The sequence below is a fragment of the Engystomops pustulosus genome, chromosome 1 (assembly GCF_040894005.1).
Source record: "Engystomops pustulosus chromosome 1, aEngPut4.maternal, whole genome shotgun sequence".
In the NCBI taxonomy this organism is placed as follows: domain Eukaryota; kingdom Metazoa; phylum Chordata; class Amphibia; order Anura; family Leptodactylidae; genus Engystomops; species Engystomops pustulosus.
In genome coordinates this window covers 248,712,036-248,729,714 of record NC_092411.1, presented here as the reverse complement: position 1 = coordinate 248,729,714, position 17,679 = coordinate 248,712,036, and the positions used below count along the sequence as shown (strand labels likewise).

At 40.1% G+C, this 17,679-nt stretch overlaps 1 protein-coding gene across 1 annotated transcript; it reads left to right on the top strand.

The window, feature by feature from the left end:
• The first annotated feature begins 3,592 nt into the window (after positions 1 to 3,592).
• LOC140125288 (T-cell ecto-ADP-ribosyltransferase 2-like) lies at positions 3,593 to 11,967 on the top strand. The gene is made up of 5 exons (XM_072144491.1): positions 3,593 to 3,632; positions 5,561 to 5,650; positions 10,401 to 10,417; positions 11,165 to 11,849; positions 11,939 to 11,967. Exons 1-5 carry the CDS (start codon positions 3,593 to 3,595, stop codon positions 11,965 to 11,967), a joined length of 861 nt encoding a protein of 286 aa, XP_072000592.1.
• Positions 11,968 to 17,679: the final 5,712 nt, after the last annotated feature.

The following is a 17,679-nucleotide window of genomic DNA, read 5'->3' as shown; positions in this document are numbered from 1 at the left end:
ACATTAGTGAGCAAAAAAAATAACTTTTTGATCTTACTAATTTGCTGCAATTAAACAAAGAGTAAAAAAGGGTCCTGAATACTTTCCATATCAACTTTATACATTACTTGGGGGTCTGTATATATTTATTACTGGCAGTATACATTGACTACTTGGGGGATCACGTTAGTAGAGCTTAGAAATGTAGCACACTGACACTTTGGTCATTGTCTGTTTTTTTTTGCTAACGTATTATTAAGAAATCCTTTAGCTGGTATCCAAATAACTAAGAATATAGAATATATTTTAAAATATTTTCATCAAGGTTAATCTAAGGACCCTGAAAGTCTTTACTGTATGAAAGCTCACCAGATCACTCAGAGGGGATCCCCAACTAAAAGTATTTTCTCCAAGGACATGGTGAAGAATTTACATTCATTATGGTGCTTGAATCTCTAAGTGTCATCCCTTACATTTAGTGCACTCCTGCTGAACAGAAAAATTATTTCAAAGAACTTGTTTTGAGAATGCGAATTACTTTGTCTTTAGTGTTAATCGTCAACACAATGTAATGTTCAATAATAGATGTTTTTACTGCAAGGGGAAACTATAGCACTTTATCACCTCTAAAATTTTTCTTGTTTTTTTTCTCAGTTTTAACTGTCTTCTGAAATTGATCATGGTTTGTGTCAGTACGTGTGGCTACATGTGGAACTAAAAAAATCACACAACGTATCTATATCTGTACTGACTTCCTTCTCACACAGGAAGGCTACGCCTAACAGCAGTTTTCTGAATTGGTTCCCCCCTTAGAAAAATATACATAGTATTCACTTATATAAACACACAATAATATACTTATATGTACAGTATATAGACATACAGACATATACACACATACAGAATGAACATACATACAGTATACCCACATATACATACATACAGTATGTACACACATACATACAGTACCATAGACATCCATGCAGCATATACACATCACATATACATACATACATACAGAAAATACACACATACATACAATACCATATATATACATAGAGCATATACATACACATGCATTAAATACACACCACACACATACAGTATACGCCCAATACCCCAGTTGCAAAGATCCCCTCACGCCCTCACGCCGCTGCTAAGGCTGCTACCATTGTAGTTATGCGGCTGACCTTTTCCCTCCATCACCTAACCACATTACATGTTGTAGACGTACTGGAACTTAGACAGATGCCCCGTCAAGATGCCGCTGCTTTAGGTGGCTGTGCATTGTTTCCTTCTTTTGAGCCCTTCCCCCACCCTGTGGCACCAACTTGGCACTCTCACCCTATCACCAACCTTCTCCACCATGCAGATCAGCAAGCTGGTGCTCCATGTTGCACAAATGAGATCAACAAGCTGGTGCTCCATGTTGCACAAATGAGATCAGCAAGCTGGTGCTCCATGTCGCACAAATGAGATCAACAAGCTGGTGCTCCATGTCGCACAAATGAGATCAACAAGCTGGTGCTCCATGTTGCACAGTAGTAGCCAGCAGGAGGCAGCTTAAGCTGCGTTGCGATAAGCTGTGCTGCAGCAGCCAATTGGGCTTCTTTACTAAGGGTCTGCTGATGCACTTTCGTCAGACCTTACAGCGTTTTTTGGGGTTTCCGCGTCTGTGAAAGGTATTTAACTGGGGATTGTGTCGCATGCGATCTGATTGTGGTGCAGCTGCGTCGGCTTTCATGCAACAGAAATCGGGTGGCGTGCCGTTGGACAATCCGACGCACCAAGCGCGGGATTTTACTTTTGAATTGTGTCACAAGTTCAAGCACTTATATACACCGGGAAGAAGAAGGTGAACTCTGTCGGACCTGAGCGGGTAAGTGACACATACAGTATATTGGGCACATAATCTTAGTATATCGCGGCACAGTGCATTATCGTCGGACAATGTACTTTCTGTGAACTCCTTCGGACAGGTAAGTAAATGTGCCCCAATGTGACTTTTTCCAATGTTATAAAGAAGGCGACCTGTATGTTGAACTCAGTGGGGAACAGAAGGTAAACTGAAAACTTTCCATTCACCTTCCATTCTTAGTATCTGTTACATAGTTTCAGAGAGGAAAAGGCCACGGGGAAGAGCCCATAGTGTGATACCGTATAGGATATGTTATCACAAAAAAGAGGTGAAAATATGCTCATCGTTTTAAGGTGGTGGTATAAATAGGTACAACACTATTTATTGCATGAATATGTGACTTCTGGTACTGACTGTGTTCAGTCGCCACACTGGACAGGATTCTCGTATTAGGAAGTAGGATATAGGATCTAACCGAATGGCGCACTGAGAATGAAGGTAATGGTAAGGCTTTTATTGTCATAACCTTATCATTTTGTCATGTTCTCATATGCGGTGGTAAATTGCCGTACGGGCACAGCAGGGTATTTAATGGAAACAGCGTCATTCAGAGCAGATTTGTATTGTCACATTGTACAAACTATAAAATTTTAATTGTTTTGGTAATAGAGACATATCAGGGTTGTCCAGCTTATTTATTAGATGGTATTAACCATTTCAAGGTAGACATAAAGAAAATCATTTTATAATTTTAAATAAAATAATTTTGGTTTCGGATTTTTCACTTTATTTTTTGCTGCTCACGGTGACATAAAAATCTATACCTTTATACCTCTATAGTTTTTTTCTATTTTTGCACAATTTTACTGAGCAAACACAAAATTGGAGAAAATCGCAATGTTTTATAGTATTGGAAACTGTTCAGAGGAATAACTTCTTTATATTTATGTTGTCAGATGTGGTTGAGGGTTTATTTTTTGTGAGTTGTTTATTCTGAGGTATAATTTTGGTCATCTAAATTTTTTTTATAGCTTTTTAGAGCATTTTTTTGTGAGGGTATTTTCTGAAAAATAATATATTTTACGACACGTTTTTTGCGTTTTTTCATACAGCAATTCCCTAGTGGGTTCAACAACAATATCAAATATGTGTGTGGGGGGGGGGAGGGAGTTGTGTATTTGTGTTTTTTATACTTTATTATGTTTTTCTATGGGATTTTGGAACTTTTGGAATTATTCTTTTATTTTTTATTTTTATTAAGAACTGTTTTTTACTTTATTTATGCTTTATATAGATAAGGATTTGAACCAGGGATGCTCTGATGACTGGTTCATACTCTGATGACTGGTTCAAATCCAAGACACTGCACTGCAATACTACTGTAATAGTAATGTATTGTAGTGCATTGTAAACTGTCTGTACATGCAGTCGCATGTGCATACAGTTTAGAGTCAGACCCTGAAGGGGATCTGATCCGTTGGGGGATATGCAGCTATCCCCTTATATTCAATGGTCATGCTTGTAACAGAAGGGTATATAACAGCTGACACCACGTGATAACTGTATATTAGCCCATATTCTGCTGCCAGAAATTAGACGCCGGCACCAGAACCTGCACCTGTAACAAAGGCAGCCTTGGGGCTCTTCATTGGGCCTCGAGCTGCTATGTAATACCATCAGCACCACACGATCATTGCTGCGGGGAGCCGAAGGGTGACATAAAGAGTGTTCACCCTCTGTACCTGCTTAGGCACCATGGTCAAACATTGGGATCAGAGGTTTTCCACTCCTGAGTGTAAGTGCCAAGCCCTGACCTAATGTCCTGAAATTTTCTTCTTCGCCATTCTTCACATCAGAATAAGAATAAAAATAAGAATAATTCCAACTTAGGACAGAAATTTTCAAATAAATATCCACCTACTGGAAATCCTAAAGGAAGACTTAGGAAAAGTAAATGCTCCAATTAGAAAATCTGAAATCAAAGAATCTAAAAGGAACATTGTTAAGGTAAAATCGCCAGGGCCTGATAGCTTCTCAATATACTTTTCTAAGGTTCTTGGGGGATACTTACCAGCCCATTTAGAGTAAAATTTTGCCATTTGGAAAAACTGTGCTTTTTAGAATCTTAGAGTACTCTAAGTACTAATAAATGTCATACTGAGGCATTAAAAAATAAATTAAAACATCCAAAGCTAAAACAATCATTAAGGCCATTAGGTCTCAGACTCCCCCATTCTGTTTATCCATTTACTCTTAGTTCAAAGAAGCAGAGTGTCCAGATGCCCCCTCAAATCTTAGGCTTATTTGGGTGATGGCCCACTCTTTAAGCCTTGGGGTTATAGTTGTGGTTTGTCTTTGCAATTGGTGTTGGCTGGAATCGTGTATTCTGTTAAATAGCTTCAGCTTTCATTTTGTCATAGTTCTGGATACTATGAAGTTGTTCTCTAATCCTAAACTTCATTTCTCGAATGGTCAGAATACTGTGTGGTAGAACATACACAAATATCTCACTGATATGTACAGTGTTTTTATTGATATTTTCTGAGATACAGGTTATATTTAAGTGAATAAATAAAGGTTACATTTTAATATATACACACTCACAACATATCCCTTTCCCCTCATCTTGTCCTTTTTATCAGAATTTGATTATATTAGGTGGTGAACCTTATATTTTTATCATCACTAAAATGTGCCCTTACCACAATACATTTAGATTAAAAACAATAACAAATAGCACATTGCAGGCATAGAAAGTATAGTGTCAGTGTAAGGACAGGACATGAACAAGGACCAAGAGCCTCACACTGTCACCTTCTTGCTTATCGGGTCTACCAAAAATAGTGGCCAATAACTTGGCATTGGCCTCTTCCTGCACCAGGGTGAAAACACATAACAAGACAGACAAACAAATAACACAACAATTCAACAATTGGAGTCACAACTAGATAGCAATGTAAAGTACAGAATCAAAAGGAGATTAGAAAAGACGGGGCCAATATCAAAAAACTGTTTGACTAGAAAGGAAAGACGGTGCATGCATGGCTTATATTAGAGTTCTCCAGGTATAACAGATGCTGAACTTTTAAGGGGTACAAGCCTTAACACTCACTGGTCCAGAGCAAATGTTACAGATTAGCAGCAGTTCATGAATATAGCACAGTTTAGACTAATAACTGAAAAGCACTAAATAGAATTCTGCACCTTTTAGTTGACTTTCTGTAGAGCAATGAACCAATGGTGGTGGATGGTTACTTTCATCTGTTACCAAATTATTAGTGTTGTCAGCATTTGGTGACCGGTATAGTTAGCGCTGAGTGTATAACTACTGTAGTTTTTAAGTCACACAGTGTCAGTGATCCAAGTCTACCTTCTGTAGCACGGTGACCCCAATTTGGGAGATGGTAATTGTTATCACTTATTACCAAAGTTGTCAGCACTGGTAATTGATAATGTAAGTGCTGTGTGCTGACACATCCCTTGCCGAAGCCCATCCACCAGCAATTCCCATTCCCCGAAATTCCTGAGTTAATAATGCAATACAGGTAACATTTCTATGGTGGCCCAATATGACATTGAGGAAATGTATGCTGAGCTACACACTTCCTACAGCTATTTATCATATATCCTGTGGTACACAGGGCAGTAATTTAGACCTTTGACTTATATGGCTATTTTACCATAATAAGACTGGCTGATGCCTTTTCGATTTCACATTTTCAGACAATGAGGAAGTGAAAGTATTTAAAAGTGGTGTCCCTATATCTGAACGAGCAAACAGAGAGGTGACCAGAGAGTTGGAGGTCCCTTTGGGTAAGATATTTTAGCTTGTAATCTTGGAGCATGATGCATGTAAAAATAGTCCTTCACTATACAGTACATTACTCACTTGTTGACTGTTATTATCATTTATTGTTGTTTTTTATTTGTGCATTATTATGAAATCCTCTAGCTAGTTTCCAAATAGCTGAGATGTAATAAAATATAATATTTAACATTTTTGAATCAAGGTTAAACTAAGGACCCTGAAAGTCTGAACGCTCACCAGATCACTCAGAGAGAATCTTAAAACTTCTAAAAATATTTTCTCCAAGGACAAAGTAAAGAATTAACATTAATTACTGTGCTTGAATCTCAAAGTGTTATCCCTTACATTCAGTGCGCTCCTGCTGAACAGAAAAATAATTTCAAAGAATTTTAGAACAGTTTTACCTGTTTTGATGATTTTAGTAGCGATTTTTCAATTTATGAGAATGTGAATAACTTTGTCTTTAATGTTTATGTTCACTACAATGCAATGTTCAATAGTGGATTTTTTTTTACTATAAGTGGAAACTGTAGCACTTTATCTTCTCTCAAATTGTTCTTGTTTTTTTTTTTTTGGAATATTGCAGCTGCATGTGAAAGTTGTTCACTTTTAGCTAATAATTGATATTGTTTGTGTAATGAAAAGTTAAAACAACTTTGCAATATAATTTCTATACCAATCCCTCACTGTTTTCTAGATGTCTGTTTGCTGTCTCACTATAGAAAGTTTCATTGTTTAATTTATGTGGGTAATAAACAGTCCATGACCATGTGATGTCACACAAGTGCACAGATTAAATGATGAAAAGTTTGGTAACCAATTTCTCCTGTGTATGCCATTTTTTTGGTAAAGCAGACATATGAGGGATTATTTTTTACACAATGAGAAACGCTATCCAGATACTTCATTTTGGGCATAGCTTATTCATGAGATTTTATTAACTATTTCAAGGTAGACAAATTTTTGTTTTGGATTTTTCACACTTTTTTTTGGTTGTTCATGGTAACAGGTCGTTCAGGTAGGCAGCACTCCAATTTTCAGTATCAAAGGTGAGTTTTATTCAAATATGGCAATGTTTTGGTGTGAATACACCTTTGTCACGACTAGACAATGTAGAAATAATAGGTAAAAATATGGGAGGGAGATTTATCATATGCCAGCACTCCTCTGTTAGCGTATGATAGCGACCACGGTCCCCGTTTTAGGGCCAGATGCATCAAAGATAAAACTGCTGGGCATAGTTATGCGTAAAAACCTCCAAATTTAAAAATCGAACAAGCAAAAATTTGCTGGTTTTCAAAAGAATGCAGCTCTTCCAGCAGCTGCAGTGCCCCTCTACGCAATTTTAATCTCAATTTCTTGCACTGTGGCAGAATTTGCGATTATTTCTGCTTCTACGCCAGAAAACTATAGAAGTAGTGATAAATGTCCCCCATGAAGTCTATGTTCTAAGAGCTATATACTCTAATATAATGTACTTGACCAAAATAGAATACAATAAAATATACAAATAAAAATGAAATATAAAAATGTTGATGCTTTATTCTGTAAGGTGTGCTGGTTCAAGTTCAAGTTTGTAGAAGTAAAAAAAATTAAAAACACTAAAGTTTAAACATTAGAATAAATAAAAAATAAATAAATTAAAATATACCGTATACACTCGAGTATAAGCCGACCCGAGTATAAGCTGAGCCCCCTAATTTTAACACAAAATACTGGGAAAGCCTATTGACTCGAGTATAAGCCGAGGGTGGGAAATGCATTGGTCACAGCTTCCCCAGTGTATATAGCCTGCCAGCCCCTGCCCCAGTGTATATAGCCAGCCAGCCCCTGCCCCAGTGTATATAGCCAGCCAGCCCCTGCCCCAGTGTATATAGCCTGCCAGCCCCTGCCCCAGTGTATATAGCCTGCCAGCCCCTGCCCCAGTGTATATAGCCTGCCAGCCCCTGCCCCAGTGTATATAGCCTGCCAGCCCCTGCCCCAGTGTATATAGCCTGCCAGCCCCTGCCCCAGTGTATATAGCCTGCCAGCCCCTGCCCCAGTGTATATAGCCTGCCAGCCCCTGCCCCAGTGTATATAGCCTGCCAGACCCTGCCCCAGTGTATATAGCCTGCCAGCCCCTGCCCCAGTGTATATAGCCTGCCAGACCCTGCCCCTGTGTATATAGCCTGCCAGACCCTGCCCCAGTGTATATAGCCTGCTGCAGCTGGCGGACAGATCGCATAGAAGATATGCAGGGGTATTTTTTTTTTTTTACTCGAGTATAAGCTGAGTTTGGGTTTTTCAGCACATTTTTTGTGCTGAAAAACTAGGCTTATACTCCAGTATATAAGGTAAGCCCCTAAAATGTAACTTTTCCATAACAACACTTAACGAAGTATAAAAAACACAAACACACAAAAAACCCACATATTTGGTATTGCCGCATCAGTAACAATCTGTATAATAAAACAGAATTGTTACCACTGTACCTGCACAGTAATTTCTGGGGGGAAAAAATACAAAAGCAATCCGAAAAAATTACGCACCCTAAAATAAGACCACTAAAAAGAACAACTCCTCTCGCAAAAAATAAGCCCTTAACGAGATTTGTCAGCAGAAAAATAAAAGAGGGTGATGCTAAAATTAACAAGATTTTCTCAAAATTACTTATTATTCAGTAAAAATGGGGAAAAAATGTAAAAATCTATATAAATGAGGTATTTTCGTAATCATGGCGACCCATAGAATAAAAATAATATACTATTTTTATGGTATGGTAAACAGCCCACCAAAAAAACCAAAAAAATTTTCCTAAAAATTATCATTTTCTCCACCAACAAAGAGTTAAAAAAATCTCACCAATTAGCTATAGATGCCCCAAAATTATGTACCAGAAAAGTGCATCTCATGTGGCGAAAGAAATAAGCCCCTATAAGTCCACATTAAAAAAAGAAACAAATTATAGCCTGTACAATTTGAAAATGCAAATCTGCTCTGGATGGCGCCTCCTTCCCTTCTATGCCCGGCCGTGCGCCCATACAGCAGGTTACCACCACATATAGGGTATCGGTGTACTCGGGAGAAATTGGGTATCAAACTTTTGGAGCCCTTTTTCATTTAATCCATTTCAAATGTTTAATTTTCCACCCAAAATGAGGGTGCTGTCAAAATATATTAAAATTTGTAGACTGCACCTCCATATTTTTTTAACCCCTATAAAACACCTAACGGGTTAACAAACTTCTTAAAAGTGGTTTTTCATACGTTGAGGGGTGTAGTTTTCATAATTTAGGTCTCTCACAGTCAATTAAAAGTTGAGCAGGTCCATCTAAATACGGGTTTTGGTGGTTTTCCAAAAAAATTTAAAAATGGCACCTAAATTCTGAGCCTCATAACACTCTAGTAAAATATGTGGAATCTTAAGAAACTAGCCAGCATAAAGCAGACATTTGGGAAATGTAAGTTATGAATTTATTTGGGAGCTATGACTATCTGCATCAAAAGTAGAGAATTTCAAACTTTGAAAATAAAGAATTTTTCCACATTTTTGCCAAATTTCGTTTTTTTCATAACTGGACACTAAGGATATCATCCAAATTTTTAAACTAATTTGAAGTACAATGTGTCACGAGAAAACAATCTCAAAATCCCCTGGATATATCATAGCGTTCCAAAGCTATAACCACTTATAGTGACACAGGCCAGATTTGAAAAATGGGGCCGCGTCCTTAAGGCCAAAAGAGGCTGAGTCCCCTAGGGGTTAATTGTAACTCCAGAAAAAAAAAATTTGTCCTAGTGATAATTGTATTTTCAAAATTTTTTACTGTCATTGGAACAAGGATTATCAATAAAACTTCATTACAGACTCCTTACAGCTGATCATTACAGTCTGGGACTAAAGCAAAGCTTTCAGAGAGCTTCACCAGAGGTCACAGCGGGAAGAGAGGTCTGTCTGTAACTAGGGGGCATCTGTTAGTCGGATATCCTTACATCAGGGACCGTCTGTACAGGTAATATTTCTATGTAGCAATAGCGAGGGCCACTAGGATCACTTTCACTGGTGGCCTAGTCTGACATATATGCTGAACTATATACTTTCTACAATATTTATCTATATATCCTGTAGTACCCAGGGCAGTATTTTAGACCTCTGATCCATATACCTATTTTATCAATAAAATATTGCCTTTTCACTTTGACATTTTTAAACAATAAGGAAGTAAAAGTAAATATTTAATAGTCACGTCCCTAGATCTGAACGAGCATACAGAGAGTTGACCAGAGTTGTGGAAGTCCCTTTGGGTAAGATGTTTTATTCCATGCTGCCTCAACATTCTGACCTACACAGACACAGATCACACTTGATAAAGGCTGAGATGACCCAACATTATAATTTTTTTGTTGTACCTTTTGTCTACAAAAAGATTGTCACAATCATGGTGTGTGCCTTGCCTCCAGATCTACTCAACATGGGAATGAGAATCCTACAATGAGCACCACCCATATAATTAGAATGTGGTATCCCTGTTTGTCTGTTTATAAAATATATCCCATGAATTTGTCATTAGTAATACATGGCAATAACACATAGAGCTTAAAATGTCTATGCCCACCTAATACTGTGAATACTGACAGTAAATATCTTTTTCAGATTTAACAAATATAAAATGAATCCGTGGAGCGTGAGTTTACTCATCCTTTTTGCTTTTCAAGTGAACCTGCACCAGGCCCAGGTATTTATAAGTCTTTATCTGATCTGTAATATAAATTCAGTTAACTGGATAGAAAAGGTAATTCTTTCAATTTATGTTCATAAAATGTGTAAAATTTTTAAATATGAAAAAGTGGGTGAGCTGAATGATAAAGAGGATGTCATGTGTAGAAGAGCAGTTAACCCACAGTGAAAAAATAAGATTTTACTTTATTAATATGATTTAAAACCAGTAAACCAGTAAAAGTGCTAATGCTAACCAATAAATAGAGAAGTCTTCCTGGCTGGGGGGTCTTGTGGTATCTGTGTAACTGTATCATAGCTGTTAATTCATTTGCAACACATTCAGATCAAGGGAAAAGAGTGTTCCACGACCATGTCCAAAGTTACTTATCCTGCAATTGAACTTCATGTGTCCTAAAACGGTTAAATATTGCTCTGAACTCTACAAGGGCAGTATCCAAAGCCAACCCTGCCAACTCGATCCCTTCAATATACCTGAAATATCATGAAGTTTCTACATACAGGAAAAAAATAGACTGGCATTTGTAGGTGACCAACTGTCTAAAGATCTGGCACTGGCACTAGAAATATAAAGAGCAGATGTCATTCTAGTCTATTACAGATCCATAACCAGATGGATATTGTTTCTCGATGAACAGTACATGGTTTTAGGTTCTGTTTCCTTATCAGTACAAAGTAGGATAACAAGAAAACTGGTTGAGTAAATTCTTAGGTACATAGAGATACATTTAAACCTTGTCAGCGGAGGTGGTCTTTATTATTGCTATGCCTGAATCTTTAATCTGGTATTTTTGTTCTCTAGGAGGTAAAACTGACTGACGATCCTGAGATATTTGACGATCGGTATGCAGGTTGTCGTACGAAGATGAATGAGATCATCCCAAAAATACTAAAAAACGAAAATGCATTCAATTCTCTTTTTGCAGAAGAATGGAAAAAGGCCATAGATCACTGGACGAAAATTAAACCCACACTTAGCAAACTTCCAAAAGGATTTAGAGATGAGCATGGGACGGCACTGGTAGCTTATACAGGTCCCTTGTATAGTGATTTCAATAAAGCCACCAGAGATGTGGGCAAATCAGTCCAAAATTACAAGAATAAATTCCAATTTAAAGCAATGCATTATTACCTGACTATAGCCATACAGAAGTTATACAACAAAAGCAAAAATGTGGTATATAGAGGAGTGAAGGATATTAAATTCATACCTAGTGAATCCCGGGGTGTCATCAGGTTTGGTCAGTTTACTTCAAGCTCGTTAGATGAAGCAGTAGCTAAAGGATATGGCAAATCATCTTTCTTCACAATGCAAACAAATTTGGGAGTTGATTTGCAGAGGTTTTCATTTTCTAAATGGCAAAAAGAGGTCCTCATTCCTGGATACGAGTTATTCAAAGTAGCATCTTTTGATAGACAAAATCATCACTTCAAGTTAATCAGCAAGGGACAAACCAAAAGCCGTTTCAACTGTGCCTATTGGAAAAGTAAGTAGCGGGATGGGACTCCCAACATAGCCCGAATGAAACCAGCTGTCATTGTGATTGATAATGATAACTGTATTTTTAATCCTCAGAGATGAATGAGACCTTATATTATGAATAAGGAGAAAAGAAGAAGCAAGAGGAGGAACAAAGAAAGGAGATAATGCACACCGGCTTACATATTTTGTCAAGCCACATTATGTCTTTGTTAAACATTTTAGTAATGCAATAAAATCTAAAGTTTTCAATATACATGTCTTTAAAATCCATTCTGGTCCAAATAAAGGAAAAATTAAAATGGGACTGGGGGGAGTTCATGAGGAGCGGCATAAAAACCAGCATGTGACAGTGTATAGAAATGGGTGTAAGAAATGTGATTTTACAAAACGGTATAGGCTCAGTGCATAGATAATCTTAATATATTCTTCTTTTATAGTCCTGCACTAGTCAGAACTAAAACTACCCAGGAGATGGAGAAGGAATTTGTGATCCCTGGCTCTGGGCGCAACCTTCAGACAGGAAAAGTAAGAAGGAACTTTATGTGTAGGATGAGCAGAAGCTGTAAGAGAAGGAGGCTGAATTTTAACGTTACATAAAGGAACTCACTGGCCCCACGAGAGAAAATTTTTGTGTGGCCCACCCTTCATGTAACGAGAAGACTACCAGACTACTCCTAATTGAAGTGTAAAACATGTAAATGACCTTCAGCAATATTAAACACGTTTTGGCAGATTTATTAGAAGCATCTAACATTAGACAGTGAAGTGCGCTATAAATACAGGGCCAGAAATAAGCTCAGTACATAACTGCAGCACCCAGACAAGATCATTATATAAATACAGGGCCAGAACCAAGCTCTCTGTACATAACTGCAGCACCCAGACAAGATCATTATATAAATACAGGGCCAGAACCAAGCTCTCTGTACATAACTGCAGCACCCAGACAAGATCATTAAATAAATACAGGGCCAGAACCAAGCTCTGTACATAACTGCAGCACCCTGACAAGATCATTAAATAAATACAGGGCCAGAACGAAGCTCTGTACATAACCGCAGCACCCAAACAAACTCACTATATAACTACAGGGCCAGAACCAAGCCCTGTACATAACTGCAGCACCCAGACAAGCTAACTATATAAAAACAAGGCCAGAACCAAGCTCCGTACATAACTGCAGCACACGGACAAGTCAAATATATAACTACAGGGCCAGAACCAAGCTCCGTACATAACTGCAGCACCTAGACAAGCTCATTATATAAATACAGGGCCAGAACCAAGCTCTCTGTACATAACTGCAGCACCCAGACAAGATCATTAAATAAATCCAGGGCCAGAACCAAGCTCTGTACATAACTGCAGCACCCTGACAAGATCATTAAATAAATACAGGGCCAGAACCAAGCTCTGTACATAACCGCAGCACCCAAACAAACTCACTATATAACTACAGGGCCAGAACCAAGCCCCGTACATAACTGCAACACTCAGACAAGCTCACTACATAAATACAGGGCCAGAACCAAGCTCCATACCTAACTGCAGCACCCAGACAAGCTAACTATATAAAAACAGGGCCAGAACCAAGCTCCGTACATAACTGCAGCACCCGGACAAGTCAATTATATAACTACAGGGCCAGAACCAAGCTCCGTACATAACTGCAGCACCTAGACAAGCTCACTATATAAATACAGGGCCAGAACCAAGCTTCAACAATGACACGTTCATTACAGAAATTCAGCACCAAAATACGCTCCATACAAACACTATGAAACATAAATACATTGCTATAAAAAATCTTAGTTGGAATAACTTAGGTGAGAGTCCTGTACTGCAATCCCTAGGTAGGGGACATGTGGCTGTAAATCCACTAACATGTTAAAATAAGGGGCAGACCTAAGAACATAATTTAAAAGGCGCTAAAAAAAATACTCACTATGACCGCACTAATGACTATGGACCAAATTTATTAAAGCCTTTGTGCCACTTTTCTTTCTTACTTTGCACTGTAAAGAATGTGCAAACTGCTTGCACATGTATTTAAGAAATATCCACAACACATTTGTGTCACTGCCGGACTAATCTCGATACAACACTAAATTCTGAACCATGCGCCACATTTATCATGCGGTGTCTGACAGAATTGTGTTGCAGACTTTATGGTAAAGGTGCATCAAAAAAAGTTGGTACACACTTCCAGAGCAACACAAAGTATGCCAGATTCATAAACATGCGCACCATAATCCACCAGGGCCTTCCCCCCAGTATAGTCACAGGACCTACCCCCCCAGTATAGTCATAGGGCCCACCAGTATAGTCACAGGCCTAGTCCCAGTATAATCTCCCCAATAGTATAGTCAGGGCCCACCCAGTATAGTCCCAGGGCCTGCTAGTATAGTCACAGCCCCAGTATAGTCCCAGGGCCTCTTGGAAGAAAAAAAATGTTACAAGCAGTAGGACTGTGGAAATTTACTATACTCCAGGATTGAAGCTGGACTTGGAACACTGGGAGTGTTTCCTCATACTTCTGTGCTTTTTGATATCTGCATTAAATCTTCTTCCTTGCCACTTGCCTTTGGGCTAATATCTAACAAAAAGCTTGATAATGATTTTACTCAGAGCTCAAGAGATGAGTTGAGTCCAGCTACAATCCTTTAAGATGAATGCAGTTTCAGGCTGGAGTATCTACACCCCACCAGTAGAGGGTTTTCTTGTGGCCCACAACTCTATAGTTACATGCAAATATTGCAAATATCTGCAAATTCCTAAAACAGTGCTGACTCATAGCTTGCTTTCTAGCTCTTGTCTTTTTCTTAATTTATGTAGCGCCTACAGACACACAGCTTTCCAAATCAGTCCTTGTCCCCATGGGGCTCACAAACCAACCAACCTACCAATATGTTATGGAGTGTGGGAGGAAACCGGAGGAAACCCACACAAACACGGAGAGAACATACAAACTCTTTGCAGATGTTGACCTGGGGCTTGAACCCAGGACCTCAGAGCTGCAAAGTTTTAGTACTAAACACTGAACCACCGCGCTGCCCGTCAATCTCCCCAAATCTATCTATCTCTTTTAAAACTCTCCCATTTTACAGTTTGTTTTACCATACTAAAGGGAACCTCCAACTGACTGTGAATGGTCATAAAACTGTTTTATTTTGGGGCCCCACTTTTAGTTTTGCCTAGGGCCCCACTTTGTCTAGAACTGGTCCTGCCTGCAGCACTGAGTCCTACCAGAGCCTGCCTTGGAGCACTGCTGAAGCAGCTCCTCATCTCTCCAGCCTAAAACTAGGCTGTGATCACCATTTGCTCACACTCTGAACCAGCGACATTGGACCTGGACCAGTTAGGCTATATTCACACTGCCGTTGCCCGCCCGTACCGTACCGTAACGGGCAACGGCAGTGTACGGGGAGAGGAGGAGGAGGTGAGCGCAGCTCACCCCCGCCCCTCTCCATAGGAATTAATGGCGCACGGCCCCGTATTACGGGAAAAGATAGGACAGGTCCTATCTTTTTCCCGGGTACGGAACGGTACGGTGCCGCACGTGTGCTGCACCGTACCGCTCCCGTAGGGTGCCGTGCGCCCATAGGAGTGTATGGGGGACGTATATCGGCCGTATATACGTCGGCCGTATATACGTCCCCCATACGTTCGTGTGAATGTAGCCTAAGACTGTTACCTTGGCCTCCCCTCTACCATCTACCCGGGGATCCTCACACACATACCCAGGGAGAACTGTTTCCATTTTACCACTGGATCTTCCTCCTTCTTGCAATCCATCTGTTGGATTCCTACCCGGCGTGGACAAGACGTGTTCCATCTATACCAAGAGACCATGACCTAGTCGAGAGCTAGGGGAAATCCTGCTGCCTCCAAGCCAAAAGGTCAGGCCCTGGTGGAGAAGTTGTGCAGGGGCTGCTCCACGCCCCCTGTAGCCTCTCAAGTAAATTATTAGGTATATCCGTGATTGTAGGTTTCCTGTAATCTTTTTAGGGCGACCTGTTCAATAAAGCTAGTTTAAGACATGGAAGTAAATGCTGTTTGTGACGCTACCGACAATAGGTCTAACAAGGTCTAATGATGTACGAGGGCAGAGAGTACTCCCGGTGAATGGTGTAATGGTCTTGGCTTATAATACTGGGGAGGCCTTTGATATTAGAGGTTTTAGACATGGACATGGACATGCAGAGTGGAAATGATGAAATAACTTACACTTCCTTTATTTTAGAACTGCAGTAATAACAACTTTCCATACTGATGGCATGCAAGGCGTAGATGAAAGGCTGGTAGTGCAAAATCTTTCTCTTGAATGTTTGGGCTGAAACTGTTCTTCAGCACTGCAGCAATAGTCTGCAACATCAGCAACACAAATGAGCAGTAGGTCCCCTCTATCAAATTTCTCCACTCATAGACCTAGTCATAAAAGACCCAGAACCTGAGGCAGAGACTTTTATAACTTTTATTACTCTACCTCTGGAATATTCCAGGGAACCAGCCTAACAGACAGCCTGCATCTAAATTGTTGCTGCCTCTGTGGATCCTTCTTGACTAAACCCCAGTGATGTTTCCTCTAATGGGCTGCAACCTTGGACACTGACGTTATTGAGATCCATGCCGCTTGCTGCACTCAAACACGATACTAAATATTATGTGCCCTGGGGGGGGCGTCACCTGACTTCCGGTATGAGCAGACGCATCTGAGAGGAGCTCCGTCGCTGAACATACTTTATTGATATAATCCTGCCGAAATTTAGACCGCAATCATACCCTGGTCACGGGTCAGGCGTTCCTCCAGCCGAGGGGTAAGCACCATGAGCAAGGCTCGAAATTCTGGGGCTGCAGAGAGGCTCAAAGGATTCGCCAGAGTGGAGACCCAAAATGGCGCCGCGGCCTCGTGCTCGCGGCAAGAGCGGGCCGCAATAGAACCTGAGGATTCCTCAGCTACGGAAGATGAGCCAGAACTCTCGCTAAAGGAAGTCTCAGCCCAGCTTTTAACAGCTTTACAACAATCCACGGTATCCCTAACCACAAAAATAGAGGAGATCCGGGTAGATGTTGGATTAATCCACCAGGATATGCAAAAACTGAGGGACCGGGTCAAAGACGCGGTGGAGCGCATATCCCAGATGGAAGATGATAGCTCTCCGATACCGGCGCAGCTGGCTACCCTAGAAAAAGTAGCCGAAGGCGGAATAACATCAGATTGTTGGGACTTCCAGAAAGATCGGAGGGTGCCGACCCCATTGTATTTATGGAATCATGGTTCAAAGAAATGATCCCGAACCTATCTGTTTCATCGTTATATGCTGTGGAAAGGCCACACCGGTTACCTGCAAAACCCCCGTTGCCAGGAGCCCCGCCACGTCCTATGTTGGTGCGCATACTATGCAGTAAGGACAGAGATGCTATTCTGGGAGCGGCTAGATGCGCTGGTTCTATCACCTACCATAGCAGCAATGTAGCGATGTACCCAGATTTTTCTGCGGCTCTGCAAAAATCACGCGCCACGTTTCTAGGAGTGAAGAAAAGGCTCCGAGAGCTACAGATTTCCTATTCCATGGCCTTTCCAGCTCGACTAAGAGTTATCTACGAAGATCGGGTGATGTTTTTCAACTCTCCAACAGAAGCTGATGACTGGCTAAATACCAGAAGACGTCCGCCTAGGCCTTGACATCGCCATTTTGATCCACACCACCATGGGTCTACACGTATAGCTTTACAAGAGGACTCTTGAATCTAAATGTGCTAAGTATAACTTACGTTACATATAAGATTCAATGACCCATTGCTTAATTTGCATGCCCAGTTACTAATCCTAT

What these genes read in the sequence shown, in the direction of transcription:
- LOC140125288 (XM_072144491.1), top strand. Translation starts at nt 3,593, where the DNA reads ATGGTCAAACATTGGGATCAGAGGTTTTCCACTCCTGAGT. An exon ending in GAGGTTTTCCACTCCTGAGT is followed by an intron (nt 3,633 to 5,560) that starts GTAAGTGCCAAG and finishes TCACATTTTCAG; the next exon opens with ACAATGAGGAAGTGAAAGTA. An exon ending in CAACTGTGCCTATTGGAAAA is followed by an intron (nt 11,850 to 11,938) that starts GTAAGTAGCGGG and finishes TTTAATCCTCAG; the next exon opens with AGATGAATGAGACCTTATAT.